Here is a 20,748-nt window from a genome sequence, read left to right on the forward strand (position 1 = left end):
GCTACATATGGAATTTTTGTGGCAAGAGTTGTGCAATCTCTAACCACACCTCTCCTGAGTCAACAGTTAAATACCAGTGGCAAATGGAGGTTCACGACGACTGGAAATTATGCCGAGATAAATGGAGAGCACATACAGCGCCTGGAAGTTCAAAATGGCCACCCATCTGGTAATAGCAAGCCTCAATGTTGCTTAACTTGGGTGATCTAACAAGAACCGACCAACTCAGCCAAACATTATTCATTACCAAAACCAATCCATGAATATGTTGGAAAAATTACTGTATTTTGAATGTTTAATTTTCTTACTTTATAAATATACAGAACATTACTTACTGGTGAATACATGCCATGTGAAAACATAATAAATCAGATGGTAAATGCTGTTGGCATTAGGTGTGTCTCTTTCTATTCCAAAATAACCTTTACTTGTTAATAAAGAAAACTTTATTTAACATTTTGTTAGACTGCTGATATAAAAAAATAAATACAAGTCTATTGAGAAAATAAAATGTCGACACAATAACATTCATTAAAATATTAAGAGGGAATCATGGGAATGTGAATAAGCATTATGGGAATGTGAATAAGCATTATGGGATTGGTCAAGACAAGGAAAGTTATAGATTTTGAATGTTTTATTGCCTTACTTTATAAATAAACAGAAGATTACAGACTGGCCAATACTCGCCATGTGAAAACTATAAATCAGATTCAGAGAATAAAGTTTTTATTGTGTATATGTTAATCAGAGGTGTCTTTTTCTCCTACTCCGAAATAACTGCTACCAATAAAGAAAAAAAACATATTGATATTATACACCAGGAAAAGAAAGTCGATAAAAATCATGTATTAGAAACAGATTCCAACATTATTATTCATTACAAAGAAGGAATTAAGGTTTCTCTCTACCATGTTTCCTCATATGACTGTTTAAATTAACTTTATCTGCAAAAGCTGATCCACACACATCACACGAGTATGGCTTTTCGCCTGTGTGTGTTTGCACGTGGCGCCTTAAAGCTGAGCTGTCTGTAAAAGTGGATGCACACATGCCACAAGAATAAGGTCTCTCGCCACTGTGTATTCGCTTATGCCTTGTTAAACCTGGCTTCACCCTAAAAGTTGAGCCACACACTTCACAAGAATAGGGTTTCTCTCCAGTGTGAGTTCGCATATGACTTCTCAACGAGGCCTTTTCATAATATTCCGAACCACACTCTTCACAACGATAAGGCTTCACCCCCACATGTCTTTTTTGGTGTTGTTTTAATGAATTGATACTGGAAAACGAAGTTTTGCAAACCAGACATTGATATGGCTTTTCGCCAGTGTGTATACGTTCATGTACCGTTAGATGAGACTTGTCAGCAAAAGCTGAACCACAAACTTCACATCGGTATGGTTTCTCTCCAGTGTGTGTACGAATATGTCTTTTTAAAAGGTATTTATGTGAAAAGGTTGAGTCACACACATCACAGGAAAAAGGTTTCTCGCCTGAGTGGATTTGCACATGTCTTCTATATGTTGAATTATCAGCAAATGATGAGCTGCACACGTCACAAAAATAAGGTTTCTCTCCAGTGTGTCTGCGCATATGCACTTGTAAAGTTGAAATGCGTGAAAATGCAGATCCACACACTTGACAAGGGTATGGCCTTTCGCCCGTATGCGTTCGCGTATGTCTTTTTAAATAAGTATTTTTGGTAAATACTTTTCCACATACATCACAAGGGAAAGTCTTTTTGGTGGTGTCGTTTTCCATCTTTAATTTGTAGTGGTTTGCATGTAGAATTATGAATATTTATCTATATTTGTCTTAAATACTTTTCTACAGGTCTCAAGGGAAAGTTGTTTTGCTGGTGTCTTTAGCCATCTTCTTCAAAATACAAATTTGTATTGGTTTGCATGGATAATTATTAATATTTATGTACGCGTGTCTTTTTAAGTACATATTTTATGAAATACATTTCCGCATACATCACAAGCGAAAGACTTTTCTGGCATCTTTATCCATGTTTCAATTTAGAATAATTCCAAATTAAAAATATACAAATTCTGTATTATTGGTTTGTATGTAGATTTAGAAATCGGATCCAGAGTATAAAGTTTCTGTTGGGTAAGATGGTGCTGGTATGCACATAGATTTTTGTATCAGATTCTAGGGAAAAGCTGATGTGTGAAAGTTTCAACCCAGTAGATGTTCATCATGTGTGTCCCTAAATAACTGTTATCTGCCAATAAAAAAAAAAACTTTAACTACTGATATATACATCAGGAAAAGAAGTTTCTAGAAAAAAATAAAGCGTCGTTATAGCATGTATTCACAGATGTCTTTATAAGTATTTTTTGAAAATATTTTTTGCACATACATCACAAGAGAAAGCCTTTTCCCTTGTATTTTTTATGTGTTTTGTGTGATTCTTCAAATATGTCGATACAAAAATACAGATTCTGTATTGTGTTGGTTTTCATGTAGATTATTATTAAGTTGGATCAATGAAATAAAGTTTCTATTTAGTATATGTCCATTAGATGTGTCTCAGTCTCCTTCCAAATAACTGTTACCGACCAATAAAGATGTATTAAAAACTGCATTCAACATTAGCTCTATTATTGTAAACACTTTCCAACTCAAAACTCAATACTTTCAAGTTAACTTTCACATGACTACATACATAGCACTCCTTTATCCAACTTGTTCTGTTTGTTTCACAAACGTTTTTATTCACCCTTTTCATTTGCATAGAAATAATGAGTCTCTATTGCACAAGTGGCCGTCTGTAAGAGAATAGCAAGGCGGAAGCAGAAAATTATCTGTTGATCTATCTGTTTATCTAATTATCTCTGTATCTATCTGTCTGTCTATATAATTACCTATCTTGTGATGAGTTGACAACAGAGATTTGAAGTCATTTTCGATCACATGCTATGTGTTCTAGTTTGTGCAAGCATAGCTGAAGTTGGATTAGAAACGCCAAGAAGTCTCAAAATAGAAGCATAGAAGAAATCCCCAATCCAAAGATATAAAATCCTACACCCTTGGGCCCTATCTTGAAGTGTTACTTTAAACAGACTCCATCTCCCCAAGGACGTATGACAAACCTATTAGAAGTAGCAAAAACAGGTATGACGTCATGTTATGTTATATATATGTATATATATGACATACAATTTTTTCTTTGTGTCTGTTTTCATGTTTCATTTTAGATTAAAATTTTTCAACATCGCAGAAGTCCTTTTAAGTATTTTTAAAAAAATTTCTGCACACACTTCAGAAAAGGACGATTTTTTTCTTGAGTCTTTTTGCATGTGTTGTTTTAATGTATAATTCTTCAAAAATATGTATTCAAGAATTGTATTGCATTTGTATGTAGATTTTTAAATCGTATCCAGAGAATAAAGTTTCTATATGTGTTCATTTCTCCTTCAAAATAAAGGATTCCAAACGAGAAATTCTGTTCAGTGATTTTTGCATGTATATTTTTATAAGATCCAAATGAAAACGCTAATACATAAAACTCAATAAAATAAAGTTTCAATCTAATCCATAGGATGAGATTCTTTCTCTTCCCAAAAAACCGTTATCTAAGAATAAAAACATTATTTAAATACAAGCAATAGGACAAGAAACTTTCCTGTGTTTTTTCCATGTGTTTTTCTAATTTCGAATTCTTCAAAAATGCTAATCCAAAAATAGATATTCTGTTTTGTGTTGGTTTGCATGTAATTTTATAAATTGGATCGAGAAAATAAAATATCTATTGGGCAGATTTGTCTCTTTCTCCTCCAAAATAATCGTTAGCTGACAATAAACATGTATTAGAAACTGCATTCAACATTCAGTGTAAACACTTTTTTTTCTGTCCTTCAAAATTGAAATTCAGTATATGTTCCTAAACTAAAACAATCTTTAAAATCTGATGAACACATATCATAAAATATGTAAGATCAAAAAATGAAGTTTCTCATATAAGACCCACAATTTTTCTTTGTACCTGTTTTCATGTTTTATTTTAGATTATATTTTATCAAAAATGCTGATTTGAGAATATAGATTTTGTATCATGTTGGTTTGTAAGTAGATTTATACGTTGGATCCAGAGAATAAAGTTTCTATTGTGTATATGTCCATCAGATGCGTCATTTCTCCTCCAAAATAACCATCACCTGCCAATAAATAATTAAAAAAAAACATTTAATTACTGATATATACACCCACAAAAGAAAGTTCAAGAAAATGAACCTTTGCTATAACATGTTATTAAAAATCATATATTAGAAATAGATTTTCTGTTTGGGATGAATAAGATTAAAAAAATAGCTCAAATGAGTTATACAAAATGATCAATAGTAGATTGAAGAGCAAGAGAGAGTTTGTTTAACCAGCATATCAACCTTCTTTGGGTCATTTAATGCTGTATACATGATTTAAATTTTTTATACTTTTAGAGTCGATTTTCGTTGGGTATATTTGAGCAATGTTTTAGTATAGTTTGTTATTTGATGATATTCATATTTTATGGTAAAGATGTGTTCTTTTTAAGAAATTTAAAATGGTTTTAGGATTTTCTTTATCAAAGAGTTCTTTTTAGTTTGTGGCCTGGTAGTAGTGTTGACGGATTTGTGTGAGGTCATAGCAGTCAAGTAAAAAGTGTTTCACCATATAAGGTTCGTGACATGGGATACATTTTGAAGGTGAAGATCAAGAGAGAGAGAGAAAAAGATACAAACTAGCATGGTGTACTTCTGTTTTGCATGTGATCTGTAACACAACAGATTCCTACTCTTCGTATTATTATTTTACTCTACAAGGTTTTTCAAGCTGCACTGGTTGAGGCAATAAAGGGTAAACAAGGCATGGTTTTCTTCACATATGTAGATGTTTGGATCGATTTTGTAGCCCATCTAATTTTAATTGTCATTCTTAAGTAGTTGAGTGCTTTCCACTGAAGATATTTCTGGGTTAGGAGAGAGGGTTTCAGAATTCTGATATCAGTAGGAGTGCAGCATTCTCTACTTCTCTAATCTACAACCATAGTCTTGTCTCTTCCTTAGATGCTGCTAAGGGTTCAACACGGCTGAAGAAGCTTCTTTGACTTTACACAAACACAGAAGACGGATAACTATTGGCACTGAAGAGATATTTCATAATAAAACTATGTCTTAATTTCCTGAGTGAATCAGATTTTCCAAATGGAAAATTTATATCTAATCTTGAAATAGGAAATTCATACAAACTCTTTTCAAAAAAAAGTTTAAATCATAAAAAAACATTTGTGGATGTATTTTCCCGCTTTTTACATGCAATCAACCAAAGTAAGCTGAATGTGATGTGGGGATTTTATATTAAACTTGTAAAACCATTCATAAAAATTCTGACATATTTGGAAACAACAAATGATTCTACACAAACTAACTTGTTTTTCTTCATCCTAAGCCACACCATGGCATACTATACATACGGCCACGTTTCTAAAAGGCCATTGTTTTTATTATGAAAACTGTGTAAGCTCGAGCCGCATACAACGTTGAAAATTTCAAAGGGAAGTAACTCAAAAGTAGTTTATATTAACTCTTGAAATAATGAATAATAAACTTTTATTTAAATAGTTTTATATTATTTCATTCTTAAAATACATGTTTTTATCCATATAAAATGTTTTTCACCGCTTTTATTCATGTTAATTTACAGAACAAAAGTACTATAGAGTAACCTCCCTTGATTTTTTTTCAAAGACGTAAGCGATCTTTATGTTTACAACCCTTTTTACGATCTCTACTTGTTGAATTTTTTCCTACCCGTTTTAAATATTGTAAAAAAATATATATTATCTTTTTAAAAATATTGTTTAAGTTTTGTTATAATTTGCTTAGCAAAATGGTGAACAAATGCGTTGTATTTGGCTGGAAAGCTGGTTATAAAAACCACGAAAATCTATCAACTTTTCATTTTCCACATGGCAAACCCGACCTGTTTGAAAAATGGACAAAATTTGTAAATCGCGCTGATTGGATTGCAACAAAAAATTCAGTTTTATGTATAAAACATTTTGAGGAAAAATTTATTTTAAAAGGGAAAAGAAATAATTTAAATTGGTCCCTACATCCAATACCAACAATTCATTCACCGTTAGTGAATATTAAGCCATCTCTTCTACTTACATCAAACACAATGAGAAAAGCCCCAAAGGATCGAAATTACCAAGATGATGAACTACCAAATTTTCTTTCAGCAGATATTATTATGAGTTTTGAAGATTTGGAAGAAACAACCTGTTGCCCCACTGGTTTCAGTTTAAAAAAAAATGAAAAATATGTATGGATTTTCCGGATGGATTTTGAGACAAATTTTCCATTACTGAAAGAGTGCATTCAGATTGACAATTTACACGTTCAACTTCAGTATTATGGAAATCCAATACCATTACCACATTGGTTTGTGAAGGGTCATAATGCAAAACTTACAAGGCATAGTATGTTGGAAAATTCCCCCTCTTATATTCAAAACATTGTAGCAGAACCGCCAAATTCCATTCTAAAAGAACTATACAAATTTCAACATTTTAAACCTTCATTTTCTGTTGAACTAATCAGATTCTCTTTATTATTATGCGCTATACTTCTCCTCAAACATATAAACTACTGGTTGAGCAATTACCATTTCCTTCATTTTCTTCATTAGAAAAAATACAAAAAGGTGATGTAGAATCTATAAATGCTGCAAAATCTCTCTTGGGAAAAGGTAAACTTTCTCAGGACTGTATCTTGGTGTTGGATGAAATGTACCTTCAAAAGGGAACTCAGTTTCATGGTGGGAATTATGTTGGTGCTGATGAAACTGGCAACTTAGATAAAAATATCATGATATTTATGATTTCAGGGTTGAAGGAGACAGTGCCAACTATAGTTAAAGTCTGTTCTGAAGTGACTGTTACTGGTGACTGGCTCTCTCAGGAGATAATTGCATGCATTGTACAGCTTTTAAATGCAGGATTTAATATAAGGGCTGTAGTTGCAGACAACCATTTTGCAAATGTAAATGCCTTTAAAATTTTATTAAACAAATTTGAAGGAGATAAAAAACATTTTATTACTTATCAAGATTCTCCAAACAATTTTTTTCTTTTTTGACACTGTTCATTTGTTGAAGAATATTCGAAACAGTTTACTAAACAAAAGCAAGTTTGTGCTTTCTTCTTCCGATTTCAATATTTTGGGCCTTAATTTGTGTTCCCAGTCAGGACTTTTATTTTGGTCTGAAAAACATAAAATATATGACAAGGACAGAGTTTTGAATGCTACATTATGAAAAGCACCAAAACTAACTTTTAAGGCATTACATCCCGGTGACAATAAGCAAAGTGTCAATTTGGCTATTGCTGTATTCCACGAGACAACAATTGCTGCTTGTAAAAGCTACTTTCCAAAACAGACCATTGCAAATTTTCTTAAATTGATATGGTGCTGGTGGACTATAGCCAATTCTAATCAAAGATTTACCCCCAATTTTTTGAATAATGCTGTTACTGCAAGTGATGATAAAATCAACTTTTACCAAACATTTTCTAACTGGGTTGAGTCTTGGTCAAAAATTTATAACTTTTGCCTCACTGCACAAACTAGCAAAGCATTTGTCACAACTTTGAGAGCACAAGCAATGCTTATGAAAGAACTGCTGAATGATGGGTATGAATATATTCTCACTCGTAGATTTCAAAATGATCCCCTTGAAAAGCAATTTTCACAGTATCGTCAAATGAGTGGAGGGAGATTTTTAGTCAAGACTTCGTGAGATTTATAGCAGTGAAAAGATTTTAATCTATAGATCCCTTTTAAAACAAAATATGAACATTTGGTAGGAAAACCTCAATCCATTGTCAAAGAATGAAAATTATAATAATCTTCTGGATATTTTGTCCAAACATGAGTCAGAAATAAATGAACTATGTTTATCACCTGACAGCAAAGAAGTAGCATATTCAATTGCTGGTTATGTTGCAAAAAAACTTTTGAAGCGCTTTAACTGTAATATTTGTTCTACTTTTATGGTTGGAAATGATACAGAGATCACTGAGAATCATTATCTTAATTTATTATCTCGAGGAGGTTTGACAATTCCATCCACTCAGATTGCTGAATTTATTTGTTCTTGCTTTGCAATTTTGGATTTTTCTTCTCAATTCATTGTAAAACATGGTCAGTCTACAACTAGGAAGTCTGCAGAAATAATTTTAACTTATTCGCCAAAGTATGTATTTACATGTGAGAAACACATTGAAAAAGTACATAAATTGGCAACAAAAATTGTTATAAATATATTCTATAACAACAAGCAAAAACTTTCTTCAGATGAAATTAGAAAAGAAATTTTTTTAAAAAGCAGCAACGATCAAAATAAAAGTGAAATTTACTGTTGAACATTTACCTTTACAATTTTTATTGAATTTCTTGTGCTTTGTAAAGATACTTTAAAATTCCTCTTGTAAGAAAGATAGCAGTTAATGATTTGATAATTTTGTAACAGAGTGAAAAACAATTTACTTCCTTTCCAATCTTTATATTCATGTGCTTTGTAAATATTTTGATATTCTTAAAAAAAAGATATTCTTATAAAATCTTTTAAAAAAAAAAAACCTGTTGTAGTCAAAGCAATTTTTTTTTCATATTTATAAACAACAAAATTATTGGAAAGGTCAGGGGAGACAACTCAAAATGAATTTGTTTCTGTTTTGTTGTGTATTATAAAGAAATAAAATGGAAAAATACATCTAATTAATGGAAACGTATTACTTTGGACAGGATAACAGTAAAATATGTAAGTAGAATTCATTTAAGCATTATTTCAAATATCAAAAATTATCAAAGCATTAACATCTGAAATAATGTTTGAATAGAAAACAATTTCTGAGTTACCTCCCTTTGTCTTAGTTTCAATGACCTCTTAGAAAATTGCCTCTTAATGTGACATATACGACCGTATTATAGTAGGCCATGGCCACACCCAGTAATTTGTGACCTATTTTGTTTGTAAAACAATTTATAAATATGCAAATAAAAAGGTTTTTGAACGCAAATTGTTATTTCATTGTAGTGGGGGATGTCCTTTTCTCTTCCGTGCCACCTCTTTCCCACAGAAGAGACATTGTGAGCCTGTCTCTGTTTTATCATTATTTTCATGACAAGTGCTCATCTCAGCTCCAATCTATAGTCCCTCTCTGTCCTGACTTTCATGAATAATACTCGTCTACCTGAAACCACTATCAATAATTTCCCGCACTCTTTATCTGTGCCTAAACCTAAATGTAGATTCCATGAACAATGCTTCTTTCTTAGAACTGCACGCCTGTGGAATTCTATTCCATTTTCCTGCTTCCCAACTGACTACAACATGGTCGTCTTCCATTCCAACATGAACAAGTTCTTGATGAGCCACCTCGTTAAATAATCCAATTTATCAAATTTTGACTTCTAACGATTACTACGACATTTTCCCATTAACCCCTATCCCCAAATGGCCTCTGAGCTTTGATAAGTGGTGAGTCCTTTGAAAAAAAAAAAAAAGGTTATATTTGTGTGATTCAAAAATTTTAATATTTGTGAAGTGTAGGTTAATCAGTAGATTGGAGATGAGAAAATAAAAAAAAATTCTGGCTTGCAATTCGAATATTCAAGTAAATTGAATATAAAATATGCAGTCTTTGGTTCTTTAAATAAAATACTATTTTGTTTAAGATACTCGACTTATTATGTATAGAAATATGTACAGATGTTTGAAATTCCAAGATTCATTAATATTTCCTTAAAAATTATTCTCACATGTGCCTATCAAGATTCTGGATTCAGACATAAAACTCTTGATCTTCTATAAGAACCGAAGTCTTAATAACATGACATATAAAAGGAAAAGAAAAAATATCATTTGTATTTTCCTGACGAAGAATTAAATAAATAAATCACAATTTAAATAAAGAAATATGTTTTTCTTTTTAAATCCGCATTTTGATTAATCTCTGAACCATCATATTTTTTTTCAAATTTCAATGCTTTAAAACCGTGGAAATACTTCTACAGGTTACAAATCTATTTTATCACTATGATCAAATATACATGAGTTTAATAATTGGCATATGCACATCACTTTTGATTTTTTAATCTAAAAGAGTGATTTCGGCTGATTTGAGGCAGTTAATGATTTGATAATTTTTTAACAGAGTGAAAAACAATTTACTTCCTTCCTTTCTAAAAGAGTGATTTTGAATGGTTTGAGGCTATTTGTTAACTACCCAAATTCCAAGATTAAAAGTATTGGGGAAACTGCGAAATACACAAGGTGCTTATAGTGAAATGATTAAGAAAATTAATTTATTCCTGCATTAACTTTAGAAATGGGTATTTTCATAAGGTAATCTGTAGAAATGTAGATGTGGCAAAATTAGTATTATTTAATACTTTGTAAAAAAAATTATTTGCTTTATCACTATTATGAAAATTAACATGATTATACAGGCTGGCCTTTTAACTATTTTGAGAGAATTCCCAAATGCAACGTTTATGTCTAATCTAAAAATGAAATACACAATGGATCCTCTGAAGGCATTAGACACAATAATAAGAAAACTCGAACACAGCTTGTAGTAGAACGCATAGCTTCTCTATAACTCATTCCCTAACACAGGCATGTTCCCAACCTGCCTCCCAGATGGATTATATAAGCAAGCCTCACTTTTAGATCGATTTCTAACTATAATATACAAGGATTGTGTTACAAATGCCCATAGTCGACATGGAAATGTCAATCACCTCGCAATATTAATTGACATTATGCTAAGTTCTCGCCCCCAATCTGAAGAGCTGTTACTGAAAATGTAAAAAGGCATACAAAATATTGTGGGAAGACATCAGAGAACAATTTGGATATGCTTTATAGATGAATATCTTTTCTATTCCTGTTGAATAATATGACAATCAGGCAACTGAATGATGCAAAGCAGGCATTGAAGCACGTTTCTAAACAGAAACACTATAGCAAGCCCCACTCTCCTCAATGGTTCACTTCAACTTTTGCAGTGGACATTGCACAAAGGCAGCATGCATCCACTGATTTGTCTGTCACAACTCAAGTCCAAATAGACAAAAATTGACAGAAGCTAGAAATAATTGTAAGAGTGAAATAGCTGCAGAAACACAAAGCTTACTGAAGTGATCAGGAAAAGTATCTAATTACAGAAAATAGGATCTCGATAAATTAATAAGAAAATACTAATAGGAGTAGATAATGGATCTTGCATTGATTTCTGACAGTTTTTTTAACATTATTTTCTTTTTTAGTACTCACATTTTATCTGATGTTTCTGACAAAGGAGAAAGAATTGCTGTTTTCTGGTTCATCTCACACTTATCGTTGGATAGTTTTAAACCTTGAAATAGTATTTTTTTTTAGTTCCTTACATCAAATAGCTCCCTTCCTTATCAGGAGCTAATTCCATGAAAAACCGTGTCAATCTCTCATTTTTGTCTATTTCACCAATAAAATAACTGTGACCTGTTGATAAATAACATTAAACTACTGAAAATTAAATATACTAATTGCAACAGGGAATATATGAATAGTAAAATGTAAAGTGGTTGACTGTAGTCAAGGGCAACTGGAAGACTCCCCTTTCATTAACTGCAGGGAAACGTGTCACTCCTTTCTTAGGATTACTTCACTTACCCTTGATCCTCATTTTTTTAATTGGGCATTAATTACCATTTTAAACCCATTTGCATGATTAAACAGAGGATTACCCATTAGCAAACACTCTTACCATTATAGCAAATATGCTGGTTTATATGCCCGAAAAACATAAACATTTGTGGAGGGGAGGACAAAGATGGTCCACTTGTGTTATAGACGATCCCGTTCCCATTGTGTATGGTGAATGTATTGGATGGTAGAAGGATCGAAAAGCAAATGCTCGCATGATGATGACGAAAACACACTGGTATATATCAGCGAAGGAATGCAATTTATTTACATGAATTTACATGAAGAAATATTAAGAAAGAGATAGAAAGAATGAGAGTTGGTTGGGAATAAAAGTTTGTTACTTGCGATTGATAGCTGTGAGAGGCTGACGATTAATCAGGACCGCTGTTGGTGGCTGATGCCACTGGAGCGGTTTCTGCCACATCTTGACTGGTCGAGTGTTCAATGGAAAAGAGGGAGAGAAAAGAAACAGGAAGTCACGTGACTGTGTCGCTCTTCTGAGTTAAAGGGCGACAATCGAGTTAACCTGGGAATTTCCATTCTCACATATTAAATGCAACAGCGAATTAAGAAAAGAAAATGTTCTAAGGAAATTTATAGATGACAATACAACGCAGAGATGTAACAGAGCGACAAACTGAAGCAAATAAGACGTAACAGTGGAAGAAGCAGCGTCACCTTTTATTATCATATATGTTTATTATATATGTTTATTATATATGTTTATTATATATGTTTATTATATATGTTTATTATATATGTTTATTATTATCATATATGTTTATTATATATTTATATATATTATCATATATGTTTATTATATATTTATATATATTATCATATATGTTTATTATATATTTATATATATTATCATATATGTTTATTATATATTTACATATATTATCATATATGTTTATTATATATTTATATATATTATCATATATGTTTATTATATATTTACATATATTATCATATATGTATGTTTTTTCTTATATTTTATACTTGCATTATGTCCCTGCATCAGTTTGGTCAGATGAAAGCAAGACCACAATGCAAGTACAAAATATATAAACATACGCATATTGTGTTGTATTAATAAAAGGCGAAACTGCATAGCTTATTCCACTGTTATGTCTTTATTTGCTTTAGTTTACATCGATCCATTATATCTTAACACTGTGTTGCCTTCTATAAATTTACTTTGTATATGCACTAGGCAAACTTTAGTAACCTCTTATTTTCATAAAATTATTAAAAATGTATTAGCTATGAAAATTCACTATTAACATTTTCAAAATAGTTTACAACAGATTGTTGATTTTAACAATTGAATACATGCATCAGAAATAAATAAATAAATGCAACATTTCATTCAAAAAATAAAACTTTCACAGAATTTTTGGATTTTAAGAAAACTGTACAGACCAAAACAAAAAATTAAACCATTTTGAAAATTTATGACTTTAAAACAAACGATTTAATGAAAAAAGAAAATTCTGAAATTAATAAAAGTTGTCATCATATGAAAATGAATGGACTTAAAAAAAAACTAAACTTTACAAAAGTAAACTTTCTTAATAAATCAAAATAAACATTGAAAGTTATAAACTTTTAAGAACTTCTTGAATTATCTCCCTTTGACATTGTAACATAATGCAGACAGCTATATCCAAATACTGAATTGTAAGTGAAATGACATCGCAGTGAGGAAAAAGGACAATAAAAAAGAGAGAGCATGTTCAAGATGATCATGTTAGAGATGAGGATGACATTGAAGAGTATGTTATAAAAGATAATCGTGTGAAGGACGTCACAGCAGTAATGAAAGAATGAGGGGATAAATGTTGTACAAAAAAAGCGAGTTGAAGTTCTTTTCTATCCTTTGCTTGTTTTGCGACTTAGGCTACAACATGTTGGTTCACAGACAGCGTTAAAGCATTCTTCAAGCATTAAAACAAAAACATTGTCCTTCAAACCTAAAATGCACAAGCACCTAACTTCATTTACAAAAATAATCAAATAGTTTTTTTTTTTTTAAATATAAATTTTCTATTATTTTATTTTAAATACATCGTTTTAGAAAAGTAATCAAATATGTGATTTGATTGGGGAGAGAGTAATAAAATAGGTGGTTTCAGAAAATGTTATAATAGAGAAATTAGGTTGCAACCTCACCCCCATTACGCAATTGACTTGTGTACACTAAGATATCGATAAGGATCGATAGAAAATTGGCTGTATGACAATCATACCTCATTTGAAAAACTTAGAACTGCAACAAGGTAAATTGTTATTGTAGAGAAAGTTTTATTTTAAGAAAAAGTGGTGGGGGAGAATATTAAATATGTATCTTTTTTATGTAGGGTACAAAACTTTTTATGTAGGGTACAAAACTTTTTAATAAACGATAAAATAGTAGAGATCGAGTGGAGAAATCTTTCTAGACTGAGGCAATTTTTATGCAAATTGTGACTGAATCAAATAAGATTGAAAAAAAAAAACAACAAAAATAAGAACAACAAAAACAATACCCGTAGAACATTATATGTTCACACAATTGGATGTACTTTTAACAGTATTTTGATTAATTTTTTTTATTTTTTTGAGATTACCGAAACTCAAAATTAGCTGTAATGACACTGGGCATACCGCCATTTTACTTTTTGTTCTAATCAAACAGACTTGACACACTACTTTTGTTTCAAAGTAAATGAACGTTTTAAAATAAATTCAAACCCAAAAACCTTATCCATATTTTTTTTTAGAAAATTTTCATCCCAAACAAGGCACAGTGCCACTTTGAAGTAGGGGGCTATTATCGGGGACATACGTTGCAGGGTCATTATGAAGGGAGATGAGTAGCAAGATGTTTGTTTACATTACACTTGAACTTCTGCATGTCAGTACAGTTGAGAAAGCAGAATACCAGTAGGGAGTTTCAAAGCCTAGCAGTTCTGGGGAAGAAACTATTGGAGTAGAAGGCTTTCTTACACCTAGGGATCTCTACTGTGAAGGGGTAGGGCTTGTCAGGTTTGTCAGGGGTAGTCACGTCGAAGGGGTACAAGTGCTTGCAGTTCGTCAGAGCATTCACCATTAAAGTACTTGTAGAACAGGCAGAGGGATGCAACATAAGGGCAGGTCGATTTTGGATTCCCGCTGAGGCAATGGTGATGATAGTTGGGGTTTGACATAGAAAAGACCTACACAAAATATTTTTCTCAAAATCGTTATCTTTGCTTGAGGAAATGCCTTTAAAAGTTGAAAAATTGAGGTGATTAAAAGTTTTTCGGTGATTTGTTAAGAACGTCCCGTCATCAAAACAATCCATACTGTTAAGAAAATAGAATCATTATTTAGAATATATTTTAAACTACATTTTTAAATAAAACGAGTGAGGATAATGCATTAATAAAATAAATATTAAGTGAAAAGGCAAAATTATGCTTTTTAAATAATAACGACCAAAGTTCGTTTTTCATTTCAGGAACTTTTTTTCGGTGGAAACATTTTAGATTTCACCGTCGCAAAACACGCTCGTTATTGATATTGAAAATTAACGTTTGTTTATTATTTAATTTGAAAAACATTACGATTTAGGCTTAATTATTTCAAAAGGAAAAACGAAAAACTTGTTTAAAATATATTTTATTATATTTCAAGTGTCTGCAGTGAGTTTAAACATAATTATTTTATCTTTTTTAATTTGTTTTTCTATTAGGTTGGTGCAAAAATAATGGCATTTTTGACGTTCAAATGAACATCAAAAACATTATTTTTGCACCAACCTAATATTTCACATCAAATTCTATTTGAATTTTTTTATTAAAATATGGTAATACTCCATTTTATATATAAAAAATATAGTCCATACAATTTTATTCTACACAATCTTTACGAAACATAACCACGTAAATTTTCAAGTTTTTCTACTTAATAAAATATATTTTGCAGAAAATTAGTGTCAAATTTTAATTTCTTTTTAGGGAGTAATTGTTTTTAAGCAGTGTTTTTCTTCTAAAATTATAGTTTTAAAATCAGATAACCCACAAAGATTAATACAAGTAAATAAGGAAACTCCTTTAAAGGTTTTTTGTTATTTGTGCATCTATGTTATTGTGCTAAAATAACTTTGTTATTTAGAAAGCCGTTCTTAATATGGGTAGGTCATATTGTAACTATTCTGTACTTTCACCTAAAAATTTAATAAACAAAAAGTTCATAAAAATTAAATTTAATTTGAAAATACTATTAAAAATAGCATAGTAACATAGATGCACAAGCACTGGTTTTTCAAACTCTAAACCCTCGTTATAAATGGCACAGCTACAGCAAAAATGAATCTCTTTATGGATAAATTCATGTTATCGAAGGCGGAGCTAAAATCTGCTAAAAATGTCTAAACTAAATATTACTATGCCTCTGATTTGGTTTGGTCCTCTCTCTTCAATACATCTAATTCAACTCTACAAAGTTTTTCATTATTTCTTATAACTAGCACTTATTTTTTTACATATGAAACTGGAAGATAGCCTAATACAGTTTCCTTCAGTTATAATCCATTTATTTATTTTACTTTTCAGATTAGAATGTCAGTAAAAGTACGACGTTCAGTTTTAACCCGTGATTGACAAAATTTGCTGGTCCACTTTGTCATTTGGATGAAACAGCACCCCCAATTTCACAAGTCATTCAGTTTAGTTATTTCCTTGAAAACAGTTATCCCCACTTAAAAAATAGTGAGATTTTAAGTTAATTGCCAAGGAAATAATTAGTATTTGGCAAGCAGTCAAGCCACAATTGCCCTTGTTAAGGTAACATTATATAGGACAGAAGGTCAATATATTTTGCTATAAGGGGGCCAAATAGATTGACAGGAAATCTCTTGCAGCAATCAAAGTGAAAAGAATGAAGGAACATCTAGACAGACTGTTAGATACATCTTCTTGTAGCTGTAAACTGTCTTGAGATGTGATGACTTTGCAGTAAAATGCAAGACAGAAAATTGTCACACAAGGCACATAATCTGCACTTGTCCTCCTAACAAGGAGGTATAATTAATTCTATAGATTCGCCTGCAATTATGTTCCTTTTTTGTGGAAAATAAAATAATATATTGGTATTTATTATGTAATCTGGCTCTATTATTAAACATGCAAATTTGGCCAATTTTCAGGTTCCACGAGAAGAACTGCCATTTACAGCAATTTTTAAATTAATTGATGGAACAACAAAAAGCCTAATAACATTTACTGGTCATTTGGGGAAACTTTGTATCAATAACTATCAAGATTTGCCTCAAGTAGAATTCTAAAAAATTAGTGTCCCTCCCGATCATAATTATCTGACAGCAGAAGAAACAAATAATTTAAGTGTGAAGACCAGAGGCTATTTTTTGAGTATGCTGTTGGCATTTCTTGTGGAGAAGTTAACTTAGAAAATTGGGCCCTTGAATCAAGGAAGATGGCTAACATGAGCCACAAGATTAATGTGTTTATGGACTAGAGTTGTCTATCCTCAAACACTATGATAAATTAAACATTTTGGTCAAATTTATCATCCAAGTGTATGCAGTTAGTTGGTTTGAGATCAAAACCGACAATATTTTTTTTTAACCCTCAACAGTATATTTTTAATATGATTCAGAGAACAAAACAGTTAACTGAAATCCAAATTACTGCTTTAAACTGTTCAAAATATAGTGCTTTTGCACTACTTCTGGAAAAGATATCGCTGATAAACTCGGATGAATTGGATGTGAGAGAATAGGGCATTCAAACGATTTTGTCCATTAGATAAATAAATATTTATCCATTAAATTTTATTAGTTTTCTTAATTTACCCAAACAATAGTTAGTTTTATTCATATTAAATTGCAAAAATATAAAAAATAAGTGTTTTCAAATAATTGTTTTTTGTGTTGTTTTTTTCTCCAGAAATAGTGAACAACCAGAAAAAAAAAAAAAAATGAAAAAGATTACTGCTATCAATTTTGCAGCCACACACTGGTCAAATTTGATTGATTTTTCTCAAAAAGTTGTATATGGGCAAGAAGCAAGACATAGACACATTATTACAAAGTCATCGTGTCAGCAAATAAGACTTTATTTTTTCTCAAAAGGAAATTATACAGAACAATTTAGTTCTATTATAACAGTTTATATTATTGCATTTAATAAAAAATCAAAATACATGGTTCTGTAACTTGTATCAAGTTGTTATATTCTGTAATACATCTCCACATATTTTTTGGAATTGTGAAATTTAAAAGACTTAATTAGCTTTTTTTACAATTTTTGTTTAATCAATGCAGTAAAAGTTGAGATATTTTGCTAGTTGTGATTCATAATTAAAATTATAATTCATGTATTTATTTTTCTTTCAATGTATTTCATATAAATATATAAATTTTAATTGAATATTTGATAAAAATAGTGAAATTTCAAAGTCAGTGTTGTCAAAAATGCTATGAAAATGAAGGATTTCTTAGCATTTTTCTACACGATTTTTTACATTTTAATGCTCAATTTTCTGTTGAAGATGGGAATCTAATTTTTGGTATATGTTCTTATCACATCAAACCCCAACTATCATCACCAGTGCCATGTTGATTTTCTGAAAAAGTTACAAATCGACCTGCCCTAATGCAACATATCGTCAGTGAGACAGAGGCTGAAGCCTAGATGAAAGTTCAGGACCTATCAAGTTGGCAACTCTCTTTTGAACTCTGTCCAGGAGTGAGAGACAAGCAGCAGATGCACCAGCCCAAATGTGACAACAGTACTCAATACATGGGTGAATGGTGGCCTTATAAAGGTATAGGATACTTTCAGGCTAAGTAGTTTTCTAGCATGGTAGAGAGCCCACCTTCTTTGCAGCAGCCTTGGCAATGCTCTCAATCTATCTATTCTAGTTCATGTTCCCTGTAAACGTTAGGCCGACGAGTTTAAATGAAGTACTTTCGGGTAATGTATTCTTGGCCATTGCTATTGGTGGTAGAGAAGGTTTCTTGTAATTATTGAAGGAAACAAGCTTAGTCTTGGCAACACTGAATGTAACCATTCATTTTTTACCTCATTCCACTACAGATTGGAGGTCACCCACTAGTGTTTCTCCTTGGATATGTGTTCATTTGTTTTTCCCTCATGCCTGTTATAGAGAGTGGTGTCATCAGCAAATATACCCATCTCAGAAACAATTTTATCAGAGAGGTCATTTATGAATATCAGGAATAATAAAGACCCAAGGATAGAACCCTGAGGTGCTCCCACATTTATATCATATTGTTTAGATGTACAACCGTCAAGAGCCTTAGATATATCGAAGGCTACCACTGTACCCTCCTCTGTTTTGTTCAGTGAACGGTATATACGTTCAGAGATTACAGTTAAAATATCTGCTGTGGAATGGGCTTGCCTAAATCCATATTGTTTGTCGATCAAGAGTTTAGCAGCTGTAAGGTGTTGGACAAGGGTTTGATTAAGTACTCAAATATTTTGGTGAAAAGTGAGAGAAGGCTAATAGGGCGATAATTTAATGGGCCAGTTCTTTCACCAGAATTCTTGAAGATAGAAAACTTGGTAAAATTAATTTGTTGTGTATTTCTTTTTTTCAACCCCTTTTTTTTTTTTTTTTTTTTTTTTTTTTTGGCTATTGTAAAAATGACAAAAGTTATTTGGTGTATATTTGATTTTGTTTTCATCCCTGGGTATGTTTTAGAATAGACAACAGAATGAAAAAGTTGCCAGAAAACAAATACATGTTACCAAAGGCAAAATAAGTTCCTTTCCTACCTACCTGAATAAGATGTTGGTGTTTTAGCTTATTTTAAAGCGTTTCTTAAGTTTGAAAACCAATAGTGGCAGTGCTGCTGAGTTGGTAAGTTAGAGAGAAATAAAGATGGCGGCAGAAACCTGTCACCTTTAAAGTTCTGAGAATAGCCCACAACTCTAAAATAAAACAAGATTTATAGAAATCCACCCAACAAATGTCACAGTGATATTTATTTAGTGTATTATTACTAATATATATATTTTTTTCGAGTATGTGTGCTTCTTCTCGTGAATTCAATAGTGGCAGGCTCATATTTTTTTACGCAATAAATAAATTAATAAATAATACTCATCTCAATAATGAATTCCAATTAAATAATATATATGACAGGTTCATGTTGCCGTCTTTGTTTTCGTGCTAACTCATCAATTCAGCAGACAGCACTATTTGCGTTTAAAACTAAATAAACGCTTTAATATAAGTTAAAACACACACAAAAAAATGCTAACCCAGGTAGATAGAAGAGTAACTTATCTTGCCTTTGGTAACATTTATTTGTTACATGTTTTTTTTTTTTTGGGGGGGGGGCTAATTTATGATAGTCTATACTGTAAAAATACACTCATCCGGGCATCCCTTTTCGTGCGTTGTTAACTAACATACACTTTTGTCAGACGTAGAAATAGGGATTAGAATTGTATTTGTAAACAAGAAAAACAATTTTAGAGCAAAAATCAATTTTATTTATATATGTGGGTAAAAGGCTCTTTGTTTAAGGAGAAATTTTTCTGTATTTACCGAAACTTTCGCCGGGGAAATTTAACCGTAAAATTAGCGAAAACAAACCACAGAAAACAAAAACTTTCGTACTTACATTTTTTAAGTAAAAAAAGATTTCGTTGTATTTATTATTTTCTGAGAATTATTATTCTGTTGTGGAAAATAAGAAATCGAAGATTTTACAGCATGTGTGAACACGACGTTATTTCATTTTAGACTAACCGGTGTCACCACAAAAAACGTTCCTCTTATCGTGTAAGGTTAGTTGGTAGGTCTCTCTCTCTCTCTCTCTCTCTCTCTCTCTCTCTCTCTCTCTCTCTCTCTCATACACACACACACACACACACAATATATATATATATATATATATATATATATATATATATAATACAAAATTTATTTTGCTTAAAGTACTCATTTGCGACCTATTTACGTGAAAAATAACAT

At 31.3% G+C, this 20,748-nt stretch overlaps 1 protein-coding gene across 1 annotated transcript; it reads right to left on the minus strand.

Annotated features, from left to right (window-relative positions):
• Positions 1-622: 622 nt before the first annotated feature.
• On the minus strand, positions 623-20,530 carry LOC145242261 (uncharacterized). Its single transcript, XM_080105272.1, has 2 exons — positions 20,396-20,530; positions 623-4,169 (listed from the first exon to the last, which is right to left on the minus strand). Exon 2 carries the CDS (start codon positions 1,762-1,764, stop codon positions 895-897), a length of 870 nt encoding a protein of 289 aa, XP_079961398.1. The 5' UTR covers positions 1,765-4,169; positions 20,396-20,530; the 3' UTR covers positions 623-894.
• Between the last annotated feature and the right edge of the window lie 218 nt (positions 20,531-20,748).

The sequence above is a fragment of the Euprymna scolopes genome, chromosome 21, assembly GCF_053919585.1.
Source record: "Euprymna scolopes isolate OS-2025 chromosome 21, ASM5391958v1, whole genome shotgun sequence".
In the NCBI taxonomy this organism is placed as follows: Eukaryota; Metazoa; Mollusca; class Cephalopoda; order Sepiida; family Sepiolidae; genus Euprymna; species Euprymna scolopes.